Raw genomic sequence first — 23,365 nt, 5'->3', positions numbered from 1 at the left:
TCTAAACCAGGACTAAACGAGGATATCTGAAGAGAAAACCTCTCTCCTGCTCCTCCTTTATGTTTGTGTTGTATTAAACTGGAGTTTTTCTCCCGCCACTGTTTTTTTGAGACCTAAACTTAAACTTAAACTTAAACTAAAACTTAAACTTAAACTTCTTAGCTGCCCTCTAGTGACAGGAGCAGGAGGGGTTGAGTCAAGTTTTTGGGTGGTACAAAGAGCTTCTCGATACAGACTATAAAGTTATTGCCCCGCCCTAAAAACACAGGTTGTCTGCCATTTTGGTTCAATGTCGAGATGTTCAAAGCAAATGTTTGCAAGCGTTTTTATCTGATTCACGACTAAAACTGTCTTTAGGAATTGCTCTCCAGCGCCCCCTGCACAGCGTCCAGCAGGTTTGATGCAGCAGCAGGGGCCTTTATCTCTGCTTGCAGTTTTATTTCTCCTGGTTCATATCTGACTCTTGTTATAACAGTTCTGTCCTCGTCAGGTCCGTCGGTCAGGAAGCCGTTCCGGTGCAAGAGCGAGGCGGCGGCGGACGTTCTGTTCTTGGTGGACGGTTCGTGGAGCATCGGACGCGCAAACTTCAGGCGCGTCAGGGACTTTCTGGAGGGTTTGATGGTTCCCTTCCACATCGGACCCAGACACGTCCAAATCGGTGGGACACGGGTTTGATGGTGTTTGACTCTCTGCTGTTTGTGGGTCTGAAGTCTGAAGGTTTGTGCTGCAGGTCTGACCCAGTACAGCTCCGACCCCAGAACCGAGTGGAACCTGAACAACTTCACCCAGAAAGAGCCGCTGCTGGAGGCCGTGCGCAGCTTCAGATACAAGGGAGGGAACACGTTCACAGGTCAGAGCTGTTCTAGACAAGGGCTGACCAACCGTTACCATGGTGATCCATTAGTCTGGCCATTTTTTTAACTGAGAGGAAGCGAAAGAAACGCTTCACTTCATGTCCTGCTTCACATTTGTTCCTCTCTTTTCCAGACTCGGCTCTGCTTCAGGGTTGTTCCTCTCTTTTCCAGACTCGGCTCTGCTTCAGGGTTGTTCCTCTCTTTTCCAGACTTGGCTCTGCTTAAAGGTTGTTCCTCTCTTTTCCAGACTCGGCTCTGCTTCAGGGTTGTTCCTCTCTTTTCCAGACTCGGCTCTGCTTCAGGGTTGTTCCTCTCTTTTCCAGACTCGGCTCTGCTTCAGAGTTGTTCCTCTCTTTTCCAGACTCGGCTCTGCTTAAAGGTTGTTCCTCTTTTTCCAGACTCGGCTCTGCTTCAGGGTTGTTCCTCTCTTTTCCAGACTCGGCTCTGCTTCCGAGTTGTTCCTCTCTTTTCAAGACTTGGCGCTGCTTAAAGGTTGTTCCTCTCTTTTCCAGACTCTGCTATGCTTCAGGGTTGTTCCTATCTTTTCCAGACTCGGCGCTGCTTAAAGGTTGCTCCTATCTTTTCCAGACTTGCCGCTGCTTAAAGGTTGCTCCTATCTTTTCCAGACTTGCCGCTGCTTAAAGGTTGTTCCTCTCTTTTCAAGACTTGGCGCTGCTTAAAGGTTGTTCCTCTTTTTCCAGACTCGGCTCTGCTTCCGAGTTGTTCCTCTCTTTTCCAGACTTGCCGCTGCTTAAAGGTTGTTCCTCTCTTTTCCAGACTCGGCTCTGCTTCAGGGTTGTTCCTCTCTTTTCCAGACTCGGCTCTGCTTCAGGGTTGTTCCTCTCTTTTCCAGACTCGGCTCTGCTTCAGGGTTGTTCCTCTCTTTTCCAGACTCGGCTCTGCTTCAGAGTTGTTCCTCTCTTTTCCAGACTCGGCTCTGCTTCAGGGTTGTTCCTCCCTTTTCCAGACTCGGCTTATCTTCAGGGTTGTTCCTCTCTTTTCCAGGCCAGGCGCTGCTTCACGTTCTGGAGCACAGCATGACGCTGGACTCTGGAGCGCGCTCAGACGTTCCCTTGTTCCTTCTTCTTCTGACGGACGGGAAATCTCAGGACGACGCTGTTTCAGCTGCAAACAAACTGAAGAGCAGCGGCGCCGAGATCATCGCTGTGGGTACGCTCCAGATCTGATCCAGAACTAGTTTGTTGATTAGTTTTACTATTCCAGAAACATTGAGACTTGACCTGCAGAAAGACCAAAAACTGTAGACTGAAGTTTATGCACTTTATACCTCTTTTTATGCACTTTATACTATAATATACAGTTATAGTTCAAGTGAGGTCAAAAGGGCTAAACACAGGTTTGTCAAAGAGCCACAGACAGGGACAAACAGAGACTACAGCGCCCTCTGCTGTCGGCTGCAGACTTCCATCTCTGCAGGAGGCCACTCCCCTCAGGCAGGAGGCCACTCCCCTCAGGCAGGAGGCCACTCCCCTCAGGCAGGAGGCCACTCCCCTCAGGCAGGAGGCCACTCCCCTCAGGCAGGAGGCCACTCCCCTCAGGCTTATTGCGTGTGTGTTTCAGGTGTGAAGAACGCGGACGAGGCGGAGTTACGGCAGGTAGCGTCTGGGCCGGAGGAACTGAACGTGTACAACGTGAACGACTTTCCTCTGCTCAGCAAACTGGTGTCGCGACTCGTGCACATCCTGTGCGGACGCATCCACGAGCGCGCCATCTCCAAACGTACGAGAACCTTTCAAGTCACAGCACCAATTCTCCAAACGTACCAGAACCTTTCAAGTTCTGCTTCTGTTTCTGTGGCAGGTATGGAGCCAGAGCCCACGCCAGGACCAGGCCAGGGCCGAGCCCCCCACCCTGGCCCCGCCCTGCCCGGCCCCGCCCTGACCAGCCCCGCCCTGCCCGGCCCCACAGACCTGCGCTTCTCTGACCTGGAGTCCAGAAGTGTCCAACTGCACTGGAACGGGCCGAGAGCGGGCGGCGCAAACGTGCAGCAGTACAGAGTGGTTTATCACAGCGCCGAGGGCCAGAGCGCACAGGAGGTCAGAGAAACACACTCAGAGTATGTTTTGAGCGTTCTCTCAGTGTGTTTTGTGCGTTCTCTCAGTGTGTTTTGAGCGTTCTCTCAGTGTGTTTTGTGCGTTCTCTCAGTGTGTTTTGAGCGTTCTCTCAGTGTGTTTTGTGCGTTCTCTCAGTGTGTTTCGTGCGTTCTCTCAGTGTGTTTCGTGCGTTTTCTCTGTGTGTTTTGTACGTTCTCTCAGTGTGTTTTGTGCGTTCTCTCAGTGTGTTTTGTGCGTTGTGCGTTCTCTCAGTGTGTTTCGTGCGTTCTCTCAGTGTGTTTTGTGCGTTCTCTCAGTGTGTTTTGTGCATTCTCTCAGTGTGTTTTGTGCGTTCTCTCAGTGTGTTTTGTGCGTTCTCTCAGTGTGTTTCGTGCGTTCTCTCAGTGTGTTTCGTGCGTTCTCTCAGTGTGTTTTGTGCATTCTCTCAGTCTGTCTCGTGCGTTCTCTCAGTGTGTTTTGTGCGTTCTCTCAGTGTGTTTTGTGCGTTCTCTCAGTGTGTTTTGTGCGTTCTCTCAGTGTGTTTTGTGCGTTCTCTCAGTGTGTTTCGTGCGTTTTCTCTGTGTGTTTTGTGCGTTCTCTCAGTCTGTCTCGTGCGTTCTCTCAGTGTGTTTTGTGCGTTCTCTCAGTGTGTTTTGTGCGTTCTCTCAGTGTGTTTTGTGCGTTCTCTCAGTGTGTTTTGTGCGTTCTCTCAGTGTGTTTTGTGCGTTCTCTCAGTGTGTTTAGTGCGTTCTCTCAGTGTGTTTTGTGCGTTGTGCGTTCTCTCAGTGTGTTTTGTGCGTTCTCTCAGTGTGTTTTGTGCGTTCTCTCAGTGTGTTTCGTGCATTCTCTGTGTGTTTTGTGCGTTCTCTCAGTGTGTTTTGTGCGTTCTCTCAGTGTGTTTCGTGCGTTCTCTCAGTGTGTTTCGTGCGTTCTCTCAGTGTGTTTCGTGCGTTCTCTCAGTGTGTTTTGTGCGTTCTCTCAGTGTGTTTTGTGCGTTCTCTCAGTGTGTTTTGTGCGTTGTGCGTTCTCTCAGTGTGTTTTGTGCGTTCTCTCAGTGTGTTTCGTGCATTCTCTCAGTGTGTTTTGTGCGTTCTCTCAGTGTGTTTCGTGCATTCTCTCAGTGTGTTTCGTGCGTTCTCTCAGTGTGTTTTGTGCGTTCTCTCAGTGTGTTTTGTGCGTTCTCTCAGTGTGTTTCGTGCTTTCTCTCAGTGTGTTTTGTGCGTTTTCTCTCTGTGTTTTGTGCGTTCTCTCAGTGTGTTTTGTGCGTTCTCTCAGTGTGTTTAGTGCGTTGTGCGTTCTCTCAGTGTGTTTTGTGCGTTCTCTCAGTGTGTTTTGTGCGTTCTCTCAGTGTGTTTCGTGCGTTCTCTCAGTGTGTTTCGTGCGTTCTCTCAGTGTGTTTTGTGCGTTCTCTCAGTGTGTTTCGTGCATTCTCTCAGTGTGTTTTGTGCGTTCTCTCAGTGTGTTTTGTGCGTTCTCTCAGTGTGTTTTGTGCGTTCTCTCAGTGTGTTTCGTGCATTCTCTCAGTGTGTTTTGTGCGTTCTCTCAGTGTGTTTTGTGCGTTCTCTCAGTGTGTTTCGTGCGTTCTCTCAGTATGTTTCGTGAATTCTCTCAGTGTGTTTCGTGCGTTCTCTCAGTGTGTTTCGTGCGTTCTCTCAGTGTGTTTTGTGCGTTCTCTCAGTGTGTTTCGTGCGTTCTCTCAGTGTGTTTTGTGCGTTCTCTCAGTGTGTTTTGTGCGTTCTCTCAGTGTGTTTCGTGAGTTCTCTCAGAGTGTTTTGTGCGTTCTCTCAGTGTGTTTCGTGCGTTCTCTCAGTGTGTTTTGTGCGTTTTCTCTGTGTGTTTTGTGCATTCTCTCAGTGTGTTTTGTGCGTTCCCTCATTGTGTTTTGTGCGTTGTGCGTTCTCTCAGTGTGTTTTGTGCGTTCTCTCAGTGTGTTTCGTGCGTTCTCTCAGTGTGTTTTGTGCGTTTTCTCTGTGTGTTTTGTACGTTCTCTCAGTGTGTTTTGTGCGTTGTGCGTTCTCTCAGTGTGTTTTGTGCGTTCTCTCAGTGTGTTTTGTGCGTTGTGCGTTCTCTCAGTGTGTTTTGTGCGTTCTCTCAGTGTGTTTTGTGCGTTCTCTCAGTGTGTTTCGTGCATTCTCTCAGTGTGTTTTGTGCGTTCTCTCAGTGTGTTTTGTGCGTTCTCTCAGTGTGTTTCGTGCGTTCTCTCAGTATGTTTCGTGCATTCTCTCAGTGTGTTTTGTGCGTTCTCTCAGTGTGTTTTGTGCGTTCTCTCAGTGTGTTTCGTGCGTTCTCTCAGTGTGTTTTGTGCATTCTCTCAGTGTGTTTTGTGCGTTCTCTCAGTGTATTTTGTGCGTTCTCTCAGTGTGTTTTGTGCGTTCTCTCAATGTGTTTTGTGCGTTCTCTCAGTGTGTTTCGTGCGTTCTCTCAGTGTGTTTTGTGCGTTCTCTCAGTGTGTTTTGTGCGTTCTCTTAGTGTGTTTCGTGCGTTCTCTCAGTGTGTTTTGTGCGTTCTCTCAGTGTGTTTTGTGCGTTCTCTCAGTGTGTTTCGTGCGTTCTCTCAGTGTGTTTTGTGCGTTTTCTCTGTGTGTTTTGTGCATTCTCTCAGTGTGTTTTGTGCGTTCTCTCAGTGTGTTTAGTGCGTTGTGCGTTCTCTCAGTGTGTTTTGTGCGTTCTCTCAGTGTGTTTTGTGCGTTCTCTCAGTGTGTTTCGTGCATTCTCTCAGTGTGTTTTGTGCGTTCTCTCAGTGTGTTTTGTGCGTTCTCTCAGTGTGTTTCGTGCGTTCTCTCAGTGTGTTTTGTGAGTTTTCTCTTTGTGTTTTGTGCGTTCTCTCAGTGTGTTTTGTGCGTTGTGCGTTCTCTCAGTGTGTTTTGTGCGTTCTCTCAGTGTGTTTTGTGCGTTCTCTCAGTGTGTTTTGTGCGTTCTCTCAGTGTGTTTTGTGCGTTCTCTCAGTGTGTTTCGTGCGTTCTCTCAGTATGTTTCGTGCATTCTCTCAGTGTGTTTCGTGCGTTCTCTCAGTGTGTTTCGTGCGTTCTCTCAGTGTGTTTTATGCGTTCTCTCAGTGTGTTTCGTGCGTTCTCTCAGTGTGTTTTGTGCGTTCTCTCAGTGTGTTTCGTGCGTTCTCTCAGTGTGTTTTGTGCGTTCTCTCAGTGTGTTTTGTGCGTTCTCTCAGTGTGTTTCGTGAGTTCTCTCAGTGTGTTTTGTGCGTTCTCTCAGTGTGTTTCGTGCGTTCTCTCAGTGTGTTTTGTGCGTTTTCTCTGTGTGTTTTGTGCGTTCTCTCAGTGTGTTTTGTGCGTTGTGCGTTCTCTCAGTGTGTTTTGTGCGTTCTCTCAGTGTGTTTCGTGCGTTCTCTCAGTGTGTTTTGTGCGTTGTGCGTTCTCTCAGTGTGTTTTGTGCGTTCTCTCAGTGTGTTTTGTGCGTTCTCTCAGTGTGTTTCGTGCATTCTCTCAGTGTGTTTTGTGCGTTCTCTCAGTGTGTTTTGTGCGTTCTCTCAGTGTGTTTAGTGCGTTCTCTCAGTGTGTTTCGTGCGTTCTCTCAGTGTGTTTCGTGCGTTCTCTCAGTGTGTTTCGTGCGTTCTCTCAGTGTGTTTCGTGCGTTCTCTCAGTGTGTTTCGTGCGTTCTCTCAGTGTGTTTTGTGCGTTCTCTCAGTGTGTTTCGTGCGTTCTCTCAGTGTGTTTTGTGCGTTCTCTCAGTGTGTTTCGTGCGTTCTCTCAGTGTGTTTTGTGCGTTCTCTCAGTGTGTTTCGTGCGTTCTCTCAGTGTGTTTCGTGCGTTCTCTCAGTGTGTTTCGTGCGTTCTCTCAGTGTGTTTTGTGCTTTCTCTCAGTGTGTTTTGTGCATTCTCTCAGTGTGTTTCGTGCGTTCTCTCAGTGTGTTTCGTGCGTTCTCTCAGTGTGTTTTGTGCGTTCTCTCAGTGTGTTTTGTGCGTTTTCTCAGTGTGTTTTGTGCGTTCTCTCAGTGTGTTTTGTGCGTTCTCTCAGTGTGTTTCGTGCGTTCTCTGTGTGTTTTGTGCGTTCTCTCAGTGTGTTTCGTGCGTTCTCTCAGTGTGTTTCGTGCGTTCTCTCAGTGTGTTTCGTGCGTTCTCTCAGTGTGTTTTGTGCGTTTTCTCTGTGTGTTTTGTGCGTTCTCTCAGTGTGTTTTGTGCGTTCTCTCAGTGTGTTTCGTGCGTTCTCTGTGTGTTTTGTGCGTTTTCTCTGTGTGTTTTGTGCGTTCTCTCAGTGTGTTTTGTGCGTTCTCTCAGTGTGTTTCGTGCGTTCTCTCAGTGTGTTTCGTGCGTTCTCTCAGTGTGTTTTGTGCGTTTTCTCTGTGTGTTTTTTGCGTTCTCTCAGTGTGTTTTGTGCGTTCTCTCAGTGTGTTTCGTGCGTTCTCTCAGTGTGTTTTGTGCGTTTTCTCTGTGTGTTTTGTACGTTCTCTCAGTGTGTTTTGTGCGTTCTCTCAGTGTGTTTCGTGCATTCTCTCAGTGTGTTTTGTGCGTTCTCTCAGTGTGTTTTGTGCCTTCTCTCAGTGTGTTCCGTGCGTTCTCTCAGTATGTTTCGTGCGTTCTCTCAGTGTGTTTTGTGCGTTTTCTCTGTGTGTTCCGTGCGTTCTCTCAGTATGTTTCGTGCGTTCTCTCAGTGTGTTTTATGCGTTCTCTCAGTGTGTTTCGTGCGTTCTCTCAGTGTGTTTTGTGCGTTTTCTCTGTGTGTTTCGTGCGTTCTCTCAGTGTGTTTTGTGCGTTCTCAGTGTGTTTCGTGCGTTCTCTCAGTGTGTTTCGTGCGTTTTCTCTGTGTGTTTTGTGCGTTCTCTCAGTGTGTTTTGTGCGTTCTCTCATTGTGTTTTGTGCGTTGTGCGTTCTCTGTGTGTTTTGTGCGTTCTCTCAGTGTGTTTCGTGCGTTCTCTCAGTGTGTTTTGTGCGTTTTCTCTGTGTGTTTTGTACGTTCTCTCAGTGTGTTTTGTGCGTTCTCTCAGTGTGTTTCGTGCATTCTCTCAGTGTGTTTTGTGCGTTCTCTCAGTGTGTTTTGTGCCTTCTCTCAGTGTGTTTCGTGCGTTCTCTCAGTATGTTTCGTGCATTCTCTCAGTGTGTTTCGTGCGTTCTCTCTGTGTTTTGTGCGTTCTCTCAGTGTGTTTTGTGCGTTCTCTCAGTGTGTTTCGTGCGTTCTCTCAGTGTGTTTTGTGCGTTCTCTCAGTGTGTTTTGTGCGTTCTCTCAGTGTGTTTCGTGCGTTCTCTCAGTGTGTTTTGTGCGTTCTCTCAGTGTGTTTCGTGCGTTCTCTCAGTGTGTTTTGTGCGTTCTCTCAGTGTGTTTCGTGCGTTCTCTCAGTGTGTTTCGTGCGTTCTCTCAGTGTGTTTTGTGCGTTCTCTCAGTGTGTTTCGTGCGTTCTGTCAGTGTGTTTCGTGCGTTCTCTCAGTGTGTTTCGTGCGTTCTCTCAGTGTGTTTTGTGCGTTCTCTCAGTGTGTTTCGTGCGTTCTCTCAGTGTGTTTTGTGCATTCTCTCAGTGTGTTTCGTGCGTTCTCTCAGTGTGTTTCGTGCGTTCTCTCAGTGTGTTTTGTGCGTTCTCTCAGTGTGTTTCGTGCGTTCTCTCAGTGTGTTTTGTGCGTTTTCTCTGTGTGTTTCGTGCGTTCTCTCAGTGTGTTTCGTGCGTTCTCTCAGTGTGTTTTGTGCGTTTTCTCTGTGTGTTTTGTGCGTTCTCTCAGTGTGTTTTGTGCGTTCTCTCAGTGTGTTTTGTGCGTTCTCTCAGTGTGTTTCGTGCATTCTCTCAGTGTGTTTTGTGCGTTCTCTCAGTGTGTTTTGTGCGTTCTCTCAGTGTGTTTCATGCGTTCTCTCAGTGTATTTCGTGCGTTCTCTCAGTGTGTTTCGTGCGTTCTCTCAGTGTGTTTCGTGCGTTCTCTCAGTGTGTTTTGTGCATTCTCTCAGTGTGTTTTGTGCATTCTCTCAGTGTGTTTTGTGCGTTCTCTCAGTGTGTTTCGTGCGTTCTCTCAGTGTGTTTTGTGCGTTCTCTCAGTGTGTTTTGTGCATTCTCTCAGTGTGTTTTGTGCGTTCTCTCAGTGTGTTTCGTGCGTTCTCTCAGTGTATTTCTTGCGTTCTCTCAGTGTGTTTCGTGCGTTCTCTCAGTGTGTTTCGTGCGTTCTCTCAGTGTGTTTCGTGAGTTCTCTCAGTGTGTTTTGTGCGTTCTCTCAGTGTGTTTCGTGCATTCTCTCAGTGTGTTTCGTGCGTTCTCTCAGTGTGTTTCGTGCGTTCTCTCAGTGTGTTTCGTGCGTTCTCTCAGTGTGTTTCGTGCGTTCTCTCAGTGTGTTTCGTGCGTTCTCTCAGTGTGTTTCGTGCGTTCTCTCAGTGTGTTTCGTGCGTTCTCTCAGTGTGTTTCGTGCGTTCTCTCAGTGTGTTTTTTTTGCATTCTCTCAGTGTGTTTTGTGCATTCTCTCAGTGTGTTTTGTGCATTCTCTCAGTGTGTTTCGTTCGTTCTCTCAGTGTGTTTCGTGCGTTCTCTCAGTGTGTTTCGTGCGTTCTCTCAGTGTGTTTTGTGCATTCTCTCAGTGTGTTTTGTGCATTCTCTCAGTGTGTTTCGTGCGTTCTCTCAGTGTGTTTTGTGCATTCTCTCAGTGTGTTTTGTGCATTCTCTCAGTGTGTTTCGTGCGTTCTCTCAGTGTGTTTCGTGCGTTCTCTCAGTGTGTTTTGTGCGTTCTCTCAGTGTGTTTCGTGAGTTCTCTCAGTGTGTTTCGTGCGTTCTCTCAGTGTGTTTCGTGCATTCTCTCAGTGTGTTTCGTGCGTTCTCTCAGTGTGTTTCGTGCGTTCTCTCAGTGTGTTTCGTGCGTTCTCTCAGTGTGTTTCGTGCGTTCTCTCAGTGTGTTTCGTGCGTTCTCTCAGTGTGTTTTGTGCATTCTCTCAGTGTGTTTTGTGCATTCTCTCAGTGTGTTTTGTGCATTCTCTCAGTGTGTTTCGTGCGTTCTCTCAGTGTGTTTCGTGCGTTCTCTCAGTGTGTTTCGTGCGTTCTCTCAGTGTGTTTCGTGCGTTCTCTCAGTGTGTTTTGTGCGTTCTCTCAGTGTGTTTCGTGCGTTCTCTCAGTGTGTTTTGTGCGTTTTCTCTGTGTGTTTCGTGCGTTCTCTCAGTGTGTTTCGTGCGTTCTCTCAGTGTGTTTTGTGCGTTTTCTCTGTGTGTTTTGTGCGTTCTCTCAGTGTGTTTTGTGCGTTCTCTCAGTGTGTTTTGTGCGTTCTCTCAGTGTGTTTTGTGCATTCTCTCAGTGTGTTTCGTTCGTTCTCTCAGTGTGTTTCGTGCGTTCTCTCAGTGTGTTTCGTGCATTCTCTCAGTGTGTTTTGTGCGTTCTCTCAGTGTGTTTTGTGCGTTCTCTCAGTGTGTTTCATGCGTTCTCTCAGTGTATTTCGTGCGTTCTCTCAGTGTGTTTCGTGCGTTCTCTCAGTGTGTTTCGTGCGTTCTCTCAGTGTGTTTTGTGCGTTCTCTCAGTGTGTTTTGTGCATTCTCTCAGTGTGTTTTGTGCGTTCTCTCAGTGTGTTTCGTGCGTTCTCTCAGTGTGTTTTGTGCGTTCTCTCAGTGTGTTTTGTGCATTCTCTCAGTGTGTTTTGTGCGTTCTCTCAGTGTGTTTCGTGCGTTCTCTCAGTGTATTTCTTGCGTTCTCTCAGTGTGTTTCGTGCGTTCTCTCAGTGTGTTTCGTGCGTTCTCTCAGTGTGTTTCGTGAGTTCTCTCAGTGTGTTTTGTGCGTTCTCTCAGTGTGTTTCGTGCATTCTCTCAGTGTGTTTCGTGCGTTCTCTCAGTGTGTTTCGTGCGTTCTCTCAGTGTGTTTCGTGCGTTCTCTCAGTGTGTTTCGTGCGTTCTCTCAGTGTGTTTCGTGCGTTCTCTCAGTGTGTTTCGTGCGTTCTCTCAGTGTGTTTCGTGCGTTCTCTCAGTGTGTTTCGTGCGTTCTCTCAGTGTGTTTTTTTTGCATTCTCTCAGTGTGTTTTGTGCATTCTCTCAGTGTGTTTTGTGCATTCTCTCAGTGTGTTTCGTTCGTTCTCTCAGTGTGTTTCGTGCGTTCTCTCAGTGTGTTTCGTGCGTTCTCTCAGTGTGTTTTGTGCATTCTCTCAGTGTGTTTTGTGCATTCTCTCAGTGTGTTTCGTGCGTTCTCTCAGTGTGTTTTGTGCGTTCTCTCAGTGTGTTTCGTGCGTTCTCTCAGTGTGTTTCGTGCGTTCTCTCAGTGTGTTTCGTGCGTTCTCTCAGTGTGTTTTGTGCATTCTCTCAGTGTGTTTTGTGCATTCTCTCAGTGTGTTTTGTGCATTCTCTCAGTGTGTTTCGTGCGTTCTCTCAGTGTGTTTCGTGCGTTCTCTCAGTGTGTTTCGTGCGTTCTCTCAGTGTGTTTCGTGCGTTCTCTTCAGGTGGTGGTTCCGGGCTCGTCCTCGTCCGTTTGTCTTCTGTCTCTCTCGTCTCAGACGTTGTATCACGTCTCCATTTTCCCCGTGTACGAGCGCGACGTGGGGCCAGCGCTCCGAGGAACCGTCACCACACGTGAGAACCCCCTGGTGTCTCCCCCTGGTGTCTCCCCCTGGTGTCTCCCCCTGCTCGTCTCCCCCCGGTGTCTCCCCCTGGTGTCTCCCCCTGCTCGTCTCCCCCCGGTGTCTCCCCCTGGTGTCTCCCCCTGCTCGTCTCCCCCCGGTGTCTCCCCCTGGTGTCTCCCCCTGCTCGTCTCCCCCCGGTGTCTCCCCCTGGTGTCTCCCCCTGCTCGTCTCCCCCCGGTGTCTCCCCCTGGTGTCTCCCCCTGCTGGTCTCCCCCTGGTGACTCTGCCTGCTGTCTCCCCCTGCTGTCTCCCCCTGGTGTCTCCCCCTGCTGTCTCCCCCTGCTGTCTCCCCCTGCTCGTCTCCCCCTGGTGTCTCCCCCTGGTGTCTCCCCCTGCTGTCTCCCCCTGCTCGTCTCCCCCTGGTGTCTCCCCCTGGTGTCTCCCCCTGCTGTCTCCCCCTGCTGTCTCCTCCTGGTGTCCCTCCCTGGTGTCTCCCCCTGCTGTCTCCCCCTGCTGTCTCCCCCTGCTGTCTCCTCCTGGTGTCTCCCCCTGCTGTCTCCCCCTGCTGTCTCCTCCTGGTGTCCCTCCCTGGTGTCTCCCCCTGCTGTCTCCCCCTGCTGTCTCCCCCTGCTGTCTCCTCCTGCTGTCTCCCCCTGCTGTCTCCCCCTGCTGTCTCCTCCTGGTGTCTCCCCCTGCTGTCTCCCCCTGCTGTCTCCTCCTGGTGTCTCCCCCTGCTGTCTCCTTCTGGTGTCCCTCCCTGCTCGTCTCCCCCTGCTGTCTCCCCCTGCTGTCTCCCCCTCCTCGTCTACCCCTGGTGTCTGTCCCTGCTCTCTAACCCTCTGTCTCCTCAGCCCCCCTGCAGAGCCCCGTGGACCTCCTCGTCTCCCCGTCCTCGTATGACTCCCTGCGGGTGAGCTGGGGTGCGGCTGCGGGTGCCTCTCAGTACATGCTGCTGTATTCTGCCCTGAGCCACGGGGAACCAGAGGACGCACGAGAGGTGAGAGGACCAGAGGACCAGAGAGTCTGAGGACCAGAGAGTCTGAGGACCAGAGAGTCTGAGGACCAGAGGACCAGAGAGTCTGAGGACCAGAGAGTCTGAGGACCAGAGGACCAGCGAGTCTGAGGACCAGAGAGTCTGAGTCTCTACATTACTTTATTATTAGGCCCGAGCGCAACAAGCGGGCGAGAGGCTCCTTAGTCCAGTAAAGCACCTGCCAAAAACACAAAATTAAGGAAAGTAGCCGTCAGTGACCAGGGGCCCACACCATGAGGGGCCCACACCATGAGGGGCCCTCACCATGAGGGGCCCTCATGGTGAGGGCCCCTCATGGTGAGCACTTTCCGCAAATGTATAGTTTATGATATTTGACAAATGGGAAACATTGTTTTCACATCGGAATATTCTTCTCTCTCTCTCTCTTCTCTCCCTCACAGTCCCTCACCTCTCTTCTCTCTCCCCCACAGTCCCTCACCTCTCTTCTCTCTCCCCCACAGTCCCTCACCTCTCTTCTCTCCCTCACAGTCCCTCACCTCTCTTCTCTCCCCCACAGTCCCTCACCTCTCTTCTCTCCCCCACAGTCCCTCACCTCTCTTCTCTCCCTCAATGTCCCTCACCTCTCTTCTCTCCCCCACAGTCCCTCACCTCTCTTCTCTCCCTCACAGTCCCTCACCTCTCTTCTCTCCCCCACAGTCCCTCACCTCTCTTCTCTCCCTCACAGTCCCTCACCTCTCTTCTCTCCCTCACAGTCCCTCACCTCTCTTCTCTCCCCCACAGTCCCTCACCTCTCTTCTCTCCCCCACAGTCCCTCACCTCTCTTCTCTCCCTCACAGTCCCTCACCTCTCTTCTCTCCCCCACAGTCCCTCACCTCTCTTCTCTCCCTCACAGTCCCTCACCTCTCTTCTCTCCCTCACAGTCCCTCACCTCTCTTCTCTCCCCCACAGTCCCTCACCTCTCTTCTCTCCCTCACAGTCCCTCACCTCTCTTCTCTCTCCCTCACAGTCCCTCACCTCTCTTCTCTCTCCCCCACAGTCCCTCACCTCTCTTCTCTCCCCCACAGTCCCTCACCTCTCTTCTCTCCCTCACAGTCCCTCACCTCTTTTCTCTCTCCCCCACAGTCCCTCACCTCTCTTCTCCCTCCCCCACAGTCCCTCACCTCTCTTCTCTCCCCCACAGTCCCTCACCTCTCTTCTCTCTCCCTCACAGTCCCTCACCTCTCTTCTCTACCCCACAGTCCCTCACCTCTCTTCTCTCCCCCACAGTCCCTCACCTCTCTTCTCTCTCCCCCACAGTCCCTCACCTCTCTTCTCTCTCCCCCACAGTCCCTCACCTCTCTTCTCTCCCCCACAGTCCCTCACCTCTCTTCTCTCTCCCCCACAGTCCCTCACCTCTCTTCTCTCCCTCACAGTCCCTCACCTCTCTTCACTCCCTCACAGTCCCTCACCTCTCTTCTCTCCCCCACAGTCCCTCACCTCTCTTCTCTCCCCCACAGTCCCTCACCTCTCTTCTCTCCCCCCCACAGTCCCTCACCTCTCTTCTCTCTCCGCCACAGTCCCTCACCTCTCTTCTCTCCCCCACAGTCCCTCACCTCTCTTCTCTCCCCCACAGTCCCTCACCTCTTTTCTTTCTCCCCCACAGTCCCTCACCTATCTTCTCTCCCTCACAGTCCCTCACCTCTCTTCTCTCTCCCCCACAGTCCCTCACCTCTCTTTTCTCTCCCCCACAGTCCCTCACCTCTCTTCTCTCTCCCCCACAGTCCCTCACCTCTCTTCTCTCTCCCTCACAGTCCCTCACCTCTCTTCTCCCTCCCCCACAGTCCCTCACCTCTCTTCTCTCCCCCACAGTCCCTCACCTCTCTTCTCTCTCCCTCACAGTCCCTCACCTCTCTTCTCTCCCTCACAGTCCCTCACCTCTCTTCTCTCTCCCTCACAGTCCCTCACCTCTCTTCTCTCCCCCACAGTCCCTCACCTCTCTTTTCTCCCCCACAGTCCCTCACCTCTCTTCTCCATCCCCCACAGTCCCTCACCTCTCTTCTCTCTCCCTCACAGTCCCTCACCTCTCTTCTCTCCCTCACAGTCCCTCACCTCTCTTCTCTCTCCCTCACAGTCCCTCACCTCTCTTAACTCCCTCACAGTCCCTCACCTCTCTTCTCTCCCCCACAGTCCCTCACCTCTTTTCTCTCTCCCTCACAGTCCCTCACCTCTCTTCTCTCCCTCACAGTCCCTCACCTCTCTTCTCTCTCCCCCACAGTCCCTCACCTCTCTTCTCTCTCCCTCACAGTCCCTCACCTCTCTTTTCTCTCCCTCACAGTCCCTCACCTCTCTTCTCTCTCCCTCACAGTCCCTCACCTCTCTTCTCTCCCCCACAGTCCCTCACCTCTCTTCTCTCTCCCCCACAGTCCCTCACCTCTCTTCTCTCTCCCCCACAGTCCCTCACCTCTCTTCTCTCCCCCACAGTCCCTCACCTCTCTTCTCTCTCCCCCACAGTCCCTCACCTCTCTTCTCTCTCCGCCACAGTCCCTCACCTCTCTTCTCTCCCCCACAGTCCCTCACCTCTCTTCTCTCCCCCACAGTCCCTCACCTCTTTTCTCTCTCCCCCACAGTCCCTCACCTCTCTTCTCTCCCTCACAGTCCCTCACCTCTCTTCTCTCTCCCCCACAGTCCCTCACCTCTCTTTTCTCTCCCCCACAGTCCCTCACCTCTCTTCTCTCTCCCCCACAGTCCCTCACCTCTCTTCTCTCTCCCTCACAGTCCCTCACCTCTCTTTTCTCCCCCACAGTCCCTCACCTCTCTTCTCCCTCCCCCACAGTCCCTCACCTCTCTTCTCTCTCCCCCACAGTCCCTCACCTCTCTTCTCTCTCCCCCACAGTCCCTCACCTCTCTCCTCTCCCCCACAGTCCCTCACCCCTCTTTTCTCCCTCACAGTCCCTCACCTCTCTTCTCTCTCCCCCACAGTCCCTCACCTCTCTTCACTCCCTCACAGTCCCTCACCTCTCTTCTCTCCCCCACAGTCCCTCACCTCTCTACTCTCCCCCACAGTCCCTCACCTCTCTTCTCTCCCCCACAGTCCCTCACCTCTCTTATCTCTCCCTCACAGTCCCTCACCTCTCTTCACTCCCCCACAGTCCCTCACCTCTCTTCTCTCTTCCCCACAGTCCCTCACCTCTCTTATCTCTCCCTCACAGTCCCTCACCTCTCTTCTCTCCCCCACAGTCCCTCACCTCTCTTCTTTCCCCCACAGTCCCTCACCTCTCTTGTCTCCCCCACAGTCCCTCACCTCTCTTCTCTCCCTCACAGTCCCTCACCTCTCTTCTCTCCCCCACAGTCCCTCACCTCTCCTCTCTCCCCCACAGTCCCTCACCTCTCTTCTCTCCCCCACAGTCCCTCACCTCTCTTCTCTCTCCCTCACAGTCCCTCACCTCTCTCCTCTCCCCCACAGTCCCTCACCTCTCTTCTCTCTCCCCCACAGTCCCTCACCTCTCTTCTCTCTCCCCCACAGTCCCTCACCTCTCTTCTCTCCCCCACAGTCCCTCACCTCTCTTCTCTCTCCCCCACAGTCCCTCACCTCTCTTATCTCTCCCTCACAGTCCCTCACCTCTCTTCTCTCCCCCACAGTCCCTCACCTCTCTTCTCTCCCTCACAGTCCCTCACCTCTCTTCTCTCCCTCACAGTCCCTCACCTCTCTTCTCTCCCCCACAGTCCCTCACCTCTCTTCTCTCCCCCACAGTCCCTCACCTCTCTTCTCTCTCCCTCACAGTCCCTCACCTCTCTTCTCTCTCCCTCACAGTCCCTCACCTCTCTTCTCTCCCTCACAGTCCCTCACCTCTCTTTTCTCTCCCTCACAGTCCCTCACCTCTCTTCTCTCTCCCCCACAGTCCCTCACCTCTCTTTTCTCTCCCTCACAGTCCCTCACCTCTCTTCTCTCCCTCACAGTCCTTCACCTCTCTTCTCTCTCCCCCACAGTCCCTCACCTCTCTTCTCTCCCTCACAGTCCCTCACCTCTCTTCTCTCTCCCCCACAGTCCCTCACCTCTCTTCATTTCCTCACAGTCCCTCACCTCTCTTCTCTCTCCCCCACAGTCCCTCACCTCTCTTCTCTCCCTCACAGTCCCTCACCTCTCTTCTCTCTCCCCCACAGTCCCTCACCTCTCTTCTCTCTCCCCCACAGTCCCTCACCTCTCTTCTCTCTCCCTCACAGTCCCTCACCTCTCTTTTCTCCCCCACAGTCCCTCACCTCTCTTCTCTCCTCCACAGTCCCTCACCTCTCCTCACTCCCTCACAGTCCCTCACCTCTCTTCTCTCCCCCACAGTCCCTCACCTCTCTTCTCTCCCTCACAGTCCCTCACCTCTCTTCTCTCTCCCTCACAGTCCCTCACCTCTCTTCTCTCTCCCTCAAAGTCCCTCACCTCTCTTCTCTCCCTCACAGTCCCTCACCTCTCTTCTCTCTCCCTCACAGTCCCTCACCTCTCTTCTCTCCCTCACAGTCCCTCACCTCTCTTCTCTCCCCCACAGTCCCTCACCTCTCTTCTCTCTCCCTCAAAGTCCCTCACCTCTCTTCTCTCCCTCACAGTCCCTCACCTCTCTTTTCTCTCCCTCACAGTCCCTCACCTCTCTTCTCTCCCTCACAGTCCCTCACCTCTCTTCTCTCCCTCACAGTCCCTCACCTCTCTTTTCTCTCCCTCACAGTTCCTCACCTCTCTTCTCTCCCTCACAGTCCCTCACCTCTCTTCTCTCCCCCACAGTCCCTCACCTCTTTTCTCTCTCCCCCACAGTCCCTCACCTCTCTTTTCTCTCCCTCACAGTCCCTCACCTCTCTTCTCTCTCCCCCACAGTCCCTCACCTCTCTTCTCTCCCTCACAGTCCCTCACCTCTCTTCTCTCCCCCACAGTCCCTCACCTCTCTTCTCTCCCCCACAGTCCCTCACCTCTCTTCTCTCCCCCACAGTCCCTCACCTCTCTTCTCTCTCCCTCACAGTCCCTCACCTCTCTTCTCTCTCCCTCAAAGTCCCTCACCTCTCTTCTCTCCCTCACAGTCCCTCACCTCTCTTCTCTCCCCCACAGTCCCTCACCTCTCTTCTCTCCCCCACAGTCCCTCACCTCTCTTCTCTCCCCCACAGTCCCTCACCTCTCTTCTCTCTCCCCCACAGTCCCTCACCTCTCTTCTCTCCCTCACAGTCCCTCACCTCTCTTCTCTCCCCCACAGTCCCTCACCTCTCTTCTCTCCCCCACAGTCCCTCACCTCTCTTCTCTCCCTCACAGTCCCTCACCTCTCTTCTCTCCCCCACAGTCCCTCACCTCTCTTCTCTCCCTCACAGTCCCTCACCTCTCTTCTCTCCCCCACAGTCCCTCACCTCTCTTCTCTCCCTCACAGTCCCTCACCTCTCTTCTCTCCCTCACAGTCCCTCACCTCTCTTCTCTCCCCCACAGTCCCTCACCTCTCTTCTCTCCCCCACAGTCCCTCACCTCTCTTCTCTCCCTCACAGTCCCTCACCTCTCTTCTCTCCCCCACAGTCCCTCACCTCTCTTCTCTCCCTCACAGTCCCTCACCTCTCTTCTCTCCCTCACAGTCCCTCACCTCTCTTCTCTCCCCCACAGTCCCTCACCTCTCTTCTCTCCCTCACAGTCCCTCACCTCTCTTCTCTCTCCCTCACAGTCCCTCACCTCTCTTCTCTCTCCCCCACAGTCCCTCACCTCTCTTCTCTCCCCCACAGTCCCTCACCTCTCTTCTCTCCCTCACAGTCCCTCACCTCTTTTCTCTCTCCCCCACAGTCCCTCACCTCTCTTCTCCCTCCCCCACAGTCCCTCACCTCTCTTCTCTCCCCCACAGTCCCTCACCTCTCTTCTCTCTCCCTCACAGTCCCTCACCTCTCTTCTCTACCCCACAGTCCCTCACCTCTCTTCTCTCCCCCACAGTCCCTCACCTCTCTTCTCTCTCCCCCACAGTCCCTCACCTCTCTTCTCTCTCCCCCACAGTCCCTCACCTCTCTTCTCTCCCCCACAGTCCCTCACCTCTCTTCTCTCTCCCCCACAGTCCCTCACCTCTCTTCTCTCCCTCACAGTCCCTCACCTCTCTTCACTCCCTCACAGTCCCTCACCTCTCTTCTCTCCCCCACAGTCCCTCACCTCTCTTCTCTCCCCCACAGTCCCTCACCTCTCTTCTCTCCCCCCCACAGTCCCTCACCTCTCTTCTCTCTCCGCCACAGTCCCTCACCTCTCTTCTCTCCCCCACAGTCCCTCACCTCTCTTCTCTCCCCCACAGTCCCTCACCTCTTTTCTTTCTCCCCCACAGTCCCTCACCTATCTTCTCTCCCTCACAGTCCCTCACCTCTCTTCTCTCTCCCCCACAGTCCCTCACCTCTCTTTTCTCTCCCCCACAGTCCCTCACCTCTCTTCTCTCTCCCCCACAGTCCCTCACCTCTCTTCTCTCTCCCTCACAGTCCCTCACCTCTCTTCTCCCTCCCCCACAGTCCCTCACCTCTCTTCTCTCCCCCACAGTCCCTCACCTCTCTTCTCTCTCCCTCACAGTCCCTCACCTCTCTTCTCTCCCTCACAGTCCCTCACCTCTCTTCTCTCTCCCTCACAGTCCCTCACCTCTCTTCTCTCCCCCACAGTCCCTCACCTCTCTTCTCTCCCCCACAGTCCCTCACCTCTTTTCTCTCTCCCCCACAGTCCCTCACCTCTCTTCTCTCTCCCTCACAGTCCCTCACCTCTCTTTTCTCCCCCACAGTCCCTCACCTCTCTTCTCCCTCCCCCACAGTCCCTCACCTCTCTTCTCTCCCCCACATTCCCTCACCTCTCTTCTCTCTCCCTCACAGTCCCTCACCTCTCTTCTCTCCCCCACAGTCCCTCACCTCTCTTCTCTCCCTCACAGTCCCTCACCTCTTTTCTCTCTCCCCCACAGTCCCTCACCTCTCTTCTCTCCCCCACAGTCCCTCACCTCTCTTCTCTCTCCCTCACAGTCCCTCACCTCTCTTCTCTACCCCGCAGTCCCTCACCTCTCTTCTCCCTCCCCCACAGTCCCTCACCTCTCTTCTCTCCCCCACAGTCCCTAACCTCTCTTCTCTCTCCCCCACAGTCCCTCACCTCTCTTCTCTCTCCCCCACAGTCCCTCACCTCTCTTTTCTCCCCCACAGTCCCTCACCTCTCTTCTCCATCCCCCACAGTCCCTCACCTCTCTTCTCTCTCCCTCACAGTCCCTCACCTCTCTTCTCTCCCTCACAGTCCCTCACCTCTCTTCTCTCTCCCTCACAGTCCCTCACCTCTCTTAACTCCCTCACAGTCCCTCACCTCTCTTCTCTCCCCCACAGTCCCTCACCTCTTTTCTCTCTCCCTCACAGTCCCTCACCTCTCTTCTCTCCCTCACAGTCCCTCACCTCTCTTCTCTCTCCCCCACAGTCCCTCACCTCTCTTCTCTCTCCCTCACAGTCCCTCACCTCTCTTTTCTCTCCCTCACAGTCCCTCACCTCTCTTCTCTCTCCCTCACAGTCCCTCACCTCTCTTCTCTCCCCCACAGTCCCTCACCTCTCTTCTCTCTCCCCCACAGTCCCTCACCTCTCTTCTCTCTCCCCCACAGTCCCTCACCTCTCTTCTCTCCCCCACAGTCCCTCACCTCTCTTCTCTCTCCCCCACAGTCCCTCACCTCTCTTCTCTCTCCGCCACAGTCCCTCACCTCTCTTCTCTCCCCCACAGTCCCTCACCTCTCTTCTCTCCCCCACAGTCCCTCACCTCTTTTCTCTCTCCCCCACAGTCCCTCACCTCTCTTCTCTCCCTCACAGTCCCTCACCTCTCTTCTCTCTCCCCCACAGTCCCTCACCTCTCTTTTCTCTCCCCCACAGTCCCTCACCTCTCTTCTCTCTCCCCCACAGTCCCTCACCTCTCTTCTCTCTCCCTCACAGTCCCTCACCTCTCTTTTCTCCCCCACAGTCCCTCACCTCTCTTCTCCCTCCCCCACAGTCCCTCACCTCTCTTCTCTCTCCCCCACAGTCCCTCACCTCTCTTCTCTCTCCCCCACAGTCCCTCACCTCTCTCCTCTCCCCCACAGTCCCTCACCCCTCTTTTCTCCCTCACAGTCCCTCACCTCTCTTCTCTCTCCCCACAGTCCCTCACCTCTCTTCACTCCCTCACAGTCCCTCACCTCTCTTCTCTCCCCCACAGTCCCTCACCTCTCTACTCTCCCCCACAGTCCCTCACCTCTCTTCTCTCCCCCACAGTCCCTCACCTCTCTTATCTCTCCCTCACAGTCCCTCACCTCTCTTCACTCCCCCACAGTCCCTCACCTCTCTTCTCTCTTCCCCACAGTCCCTCACCTCTCTTATCTCTCCCTCACAGTCCCTCACCTCTCTTCTCTCCCCCACAGTCCCTCACCTCTCTTCTTTCCCCCACAGTCCCTCACCTCTCTTGTCTCCCCCACAGTCCCTCACCTCTCTTCTCTCCCTCACAGTCCCTCACCTCTCTTCTCTCCCCCACAGTCCCTCACCTCTCCTCTCTCCCCCACAGTCCCTCACCTCTCTTCTCTCCCCCACAGTCCCTCACCTCTCTTCTCTCTCCCTCACAGTCCCTCACCTCTCTCCTCTCCCCCACAGTCCCTCACCTCTCTTCTCTCTCCCCCACAGTCCCTCACCTCTCTTCTCTCTCCCCCACAGTCCCTCACCTCTCTTCTCTCCCCCACAGTCCCTCACCTCTCTTCTCTCTCCCCCACAGTCCCTCACCTCTCTTATCTCTCCCTCACAGTCCCTCACCTCTCTTCTCTCCCCCACAGTCCCTCACCTCTCTTCTCTCCCTCACAGTCCCTCACCTCTCTTCTCTCCCTCACAGTCCCTCACCTCTCTTCTCTCCCCCACAGTCCCTCACCTCTCTTCTCTCCCCCACAGTCCCTCACCTCTCTTCTCTCTCCCTCACAGTCCCTCACCTCTCTTCTCTCTCCCTCACAGTCCCTCACCTCTCTTCTCTCCCTCACAGTCCCTCACCTCTCTTTTCTCTCCCTCACAGTCCCTCACCTCTCTTCTCTCTCCCCCACAGTCCCTCACCTCTCTTTTCTCTCCCTCACAGTCCCTCACCTCTCTTCTCTCCCTCACAGTCCTTCACCTCTCTTCTCTCTCCCCCACAGTCCCTCACCTCTCTTCTCTCCCTCACAGTCCCTCACCTCTCTTCTCTCTCCCCCACAGTCCCTCACCTCTCTTCATTTCCTCACAGTCCCTCACCTCTCTTCTCTCTCCCCCACAGTCCCTCACCTCTCTTCTCTCCCTCACAGTCCCTCACCTCTCTTCTCTCTCCCCCACAGTCCCTCACCTCTCTTCTCTCTCCCCCACAGTCCCTCACCTCTCTTCTCTCTCCCTCACAGTCCCTCACCTCTCTTTTCTCCCCCACAGTCCCTCACCTCTCTTCTCTCCTCCACAGTCCCTCACCTCTCCTCACTCCCTCACAGTCCCTCACCTCTCTTCTCTCCCCCACAGTCCCTCACCTCTCTTCTCTCCCTCACAGTCCCTCACCTCTCTTCTCTCTCCCTCACAGTCCCTCACCTCTCTTCTCTCTCCCTCAAAGTCCCTCACCTCTCTTCTCTCCCTCACAGTCCCTCACCTCTCTTCTCTCTCCCTCACAGTCCCTCACCTCTCTTCTCTCCCTCACAGTCCCTCACCTCTCTTCTCTCCCCCACAGTCCCTCACCTCTCTTCTCTCTCCCTCAAAGTCCCTCACCTCTCTTCTCTCCCTCACAGTCCCTCACCTCTCTTTTCTCTCCCTCACAGTCCCTCACCTCTCTTCTCTCCCTCACAGTCCCTCACCTCTCTTCTCTCCCTCACAGTCCCTCACCTCTCTTTTCTCTCCCTCACAGTCCCTCACCTCTCTTCTCTCCCTCACAGTCCCTCACCTCTCTTCTCTCCCCCACAGTCCCTCACCTCTTTTCTCTCTCCCCCACAGTCCCTCACCTCTCTTTTCTCTCCCTCACAGTCCCTCACCTCTCTTCTCTCTCCCCCACAGTCCCTCACCTCTCTTCTCTCCCTCACAGTCCCTCACCTCTCTTCTCTCCCCCACAGTCCCTCACCTCTCTTCTCTCCCCCACAGTCCCTCACCTCTCTTCTCTCCCCCACAGTCCCTCACCTCTCTTCTCTCTCCCTCACAGTCCCTCACCTCTCTTCTCTCTCCCTCAAAGTCCCTCACCTCTCTTCTCTCCCTCACAGTCCCTCACCTCTCTTCTCTCTCCCTCACAGTCCCTCACCTCTCTTCTCTCCCTCACAGTCCCTCACCTCTCTTCTCTCCCCCACAGTCCCTCACCTCTCTTCTCTCCCTCATAGTCCCTCACCTCTCTTCTCTCTCCCTCAAAGTCCCTCACCTCTCTTCTCTCCCTCACAGTCCCTCACCTCTCTTTTCTCTCCCTCACAGTCCCTCACCTCTCTTCTCTCCCTCACAGTCCCTCACCTCTCTTCTCTCCCTCACAGTCCCTCACCTCTCTTCTCTCTCCCCCACAGTCCCTCACCTCTCTTTTCTCCCTCACAGTCCCTCACCTCTCTTTTCTCTCCCTCACAGTCCCTCACCTCTCTTCTCTCCCCCACAGTCCCTCACCTCTCTTCTCTCTCCCTCACAGTCCCTCACCTCTCTTTTCTCTCCCTCACAGTCCCTCACCTCTCTTCTCTCTCCCTCACAGTCCCTCACCTCTCTTCTCTCCCTCACAGTCCCTCACCTCTCTTCTCTCCCTCACAGTCCATCACCTCTCTTCTCTCTCCCCCACAGTCCCTCACCTCTCTTCTCTCCCTCACTGTCCCTCACCTCTCTTCACTCCCTCACAGTCCCTCACCTCTCTTCTCTCCCCCACAGTCCCTCACCTCTCTTCTCTCCCTCACAGTCCCTCACCTCTCTTCTCTCTCCCTCACAGTCCCTCACCTCTCTTCTCTCTCCCTCACAGTCCCTCACCTCTCTTCTCTCTCCCTCACAGTCCCTCACCTCTCTTCTCTCTCCCCCACAGTCCCTCACCTCTCTTCTCTCCCTCACAGTCCCTCACCTCTCGTCTCTCTCCCCCACA

At 53.6% G+C, this 23,365-nt stretch overlaps 1 protein-coding gene across 1 annotated transcript; it reads left to right on the top strand.

Moving 5' to 3' along the window:
- Nucleotides 1–297: 297 nt before the first annotated feature.
- Nucleotides 298–12,354, top strand: LOC140376647 (collagen alpha-1(XX) chain-like; the record flags this gene model as incomplete). The annotated part of the gene is made up of 8 exons (XM_072462126.1): nucleotides 298–322; nucleotides 491–658; nucleotides 731–850; nucleotides 1,860–2,024; nucleotides 2,436–2,594; nucleotides 2,676–2,911; nucleotides 11,238–11,367; nucleotides 12,209–12,354. Coding segments are annotated over exons 1-8 (1,149 nt in total), but the record flags the coding sequence as incomplete, so codon positions are not given.
- Between the last annotated feature and the right edge of the window lie 11,011 nt (nucleotides 12,355–23,365).

The sequence above is a fragment of the Eucyclogobius newberryi genome, unplaced genomic scaffold, assembly GCF_026437365.1.
Source record: "Eucyclogobius newberryi isolate DKJ021-1_F unplaced genomic scaffold, fEucNew1.0.hap1 SCAF_371, whole genome shotgun sequence".
NCBI lineage: Eukaryota > Metazoa > Chordata > Actinopteri > Gobiiformes > Gobiidae > Eucyclogobius > Eucyclogobius newberryi.
Note: the sequence above shows the minus strand (reverse complement) of the source record. Positions and strands in the feature narration are given on the sequence as shown.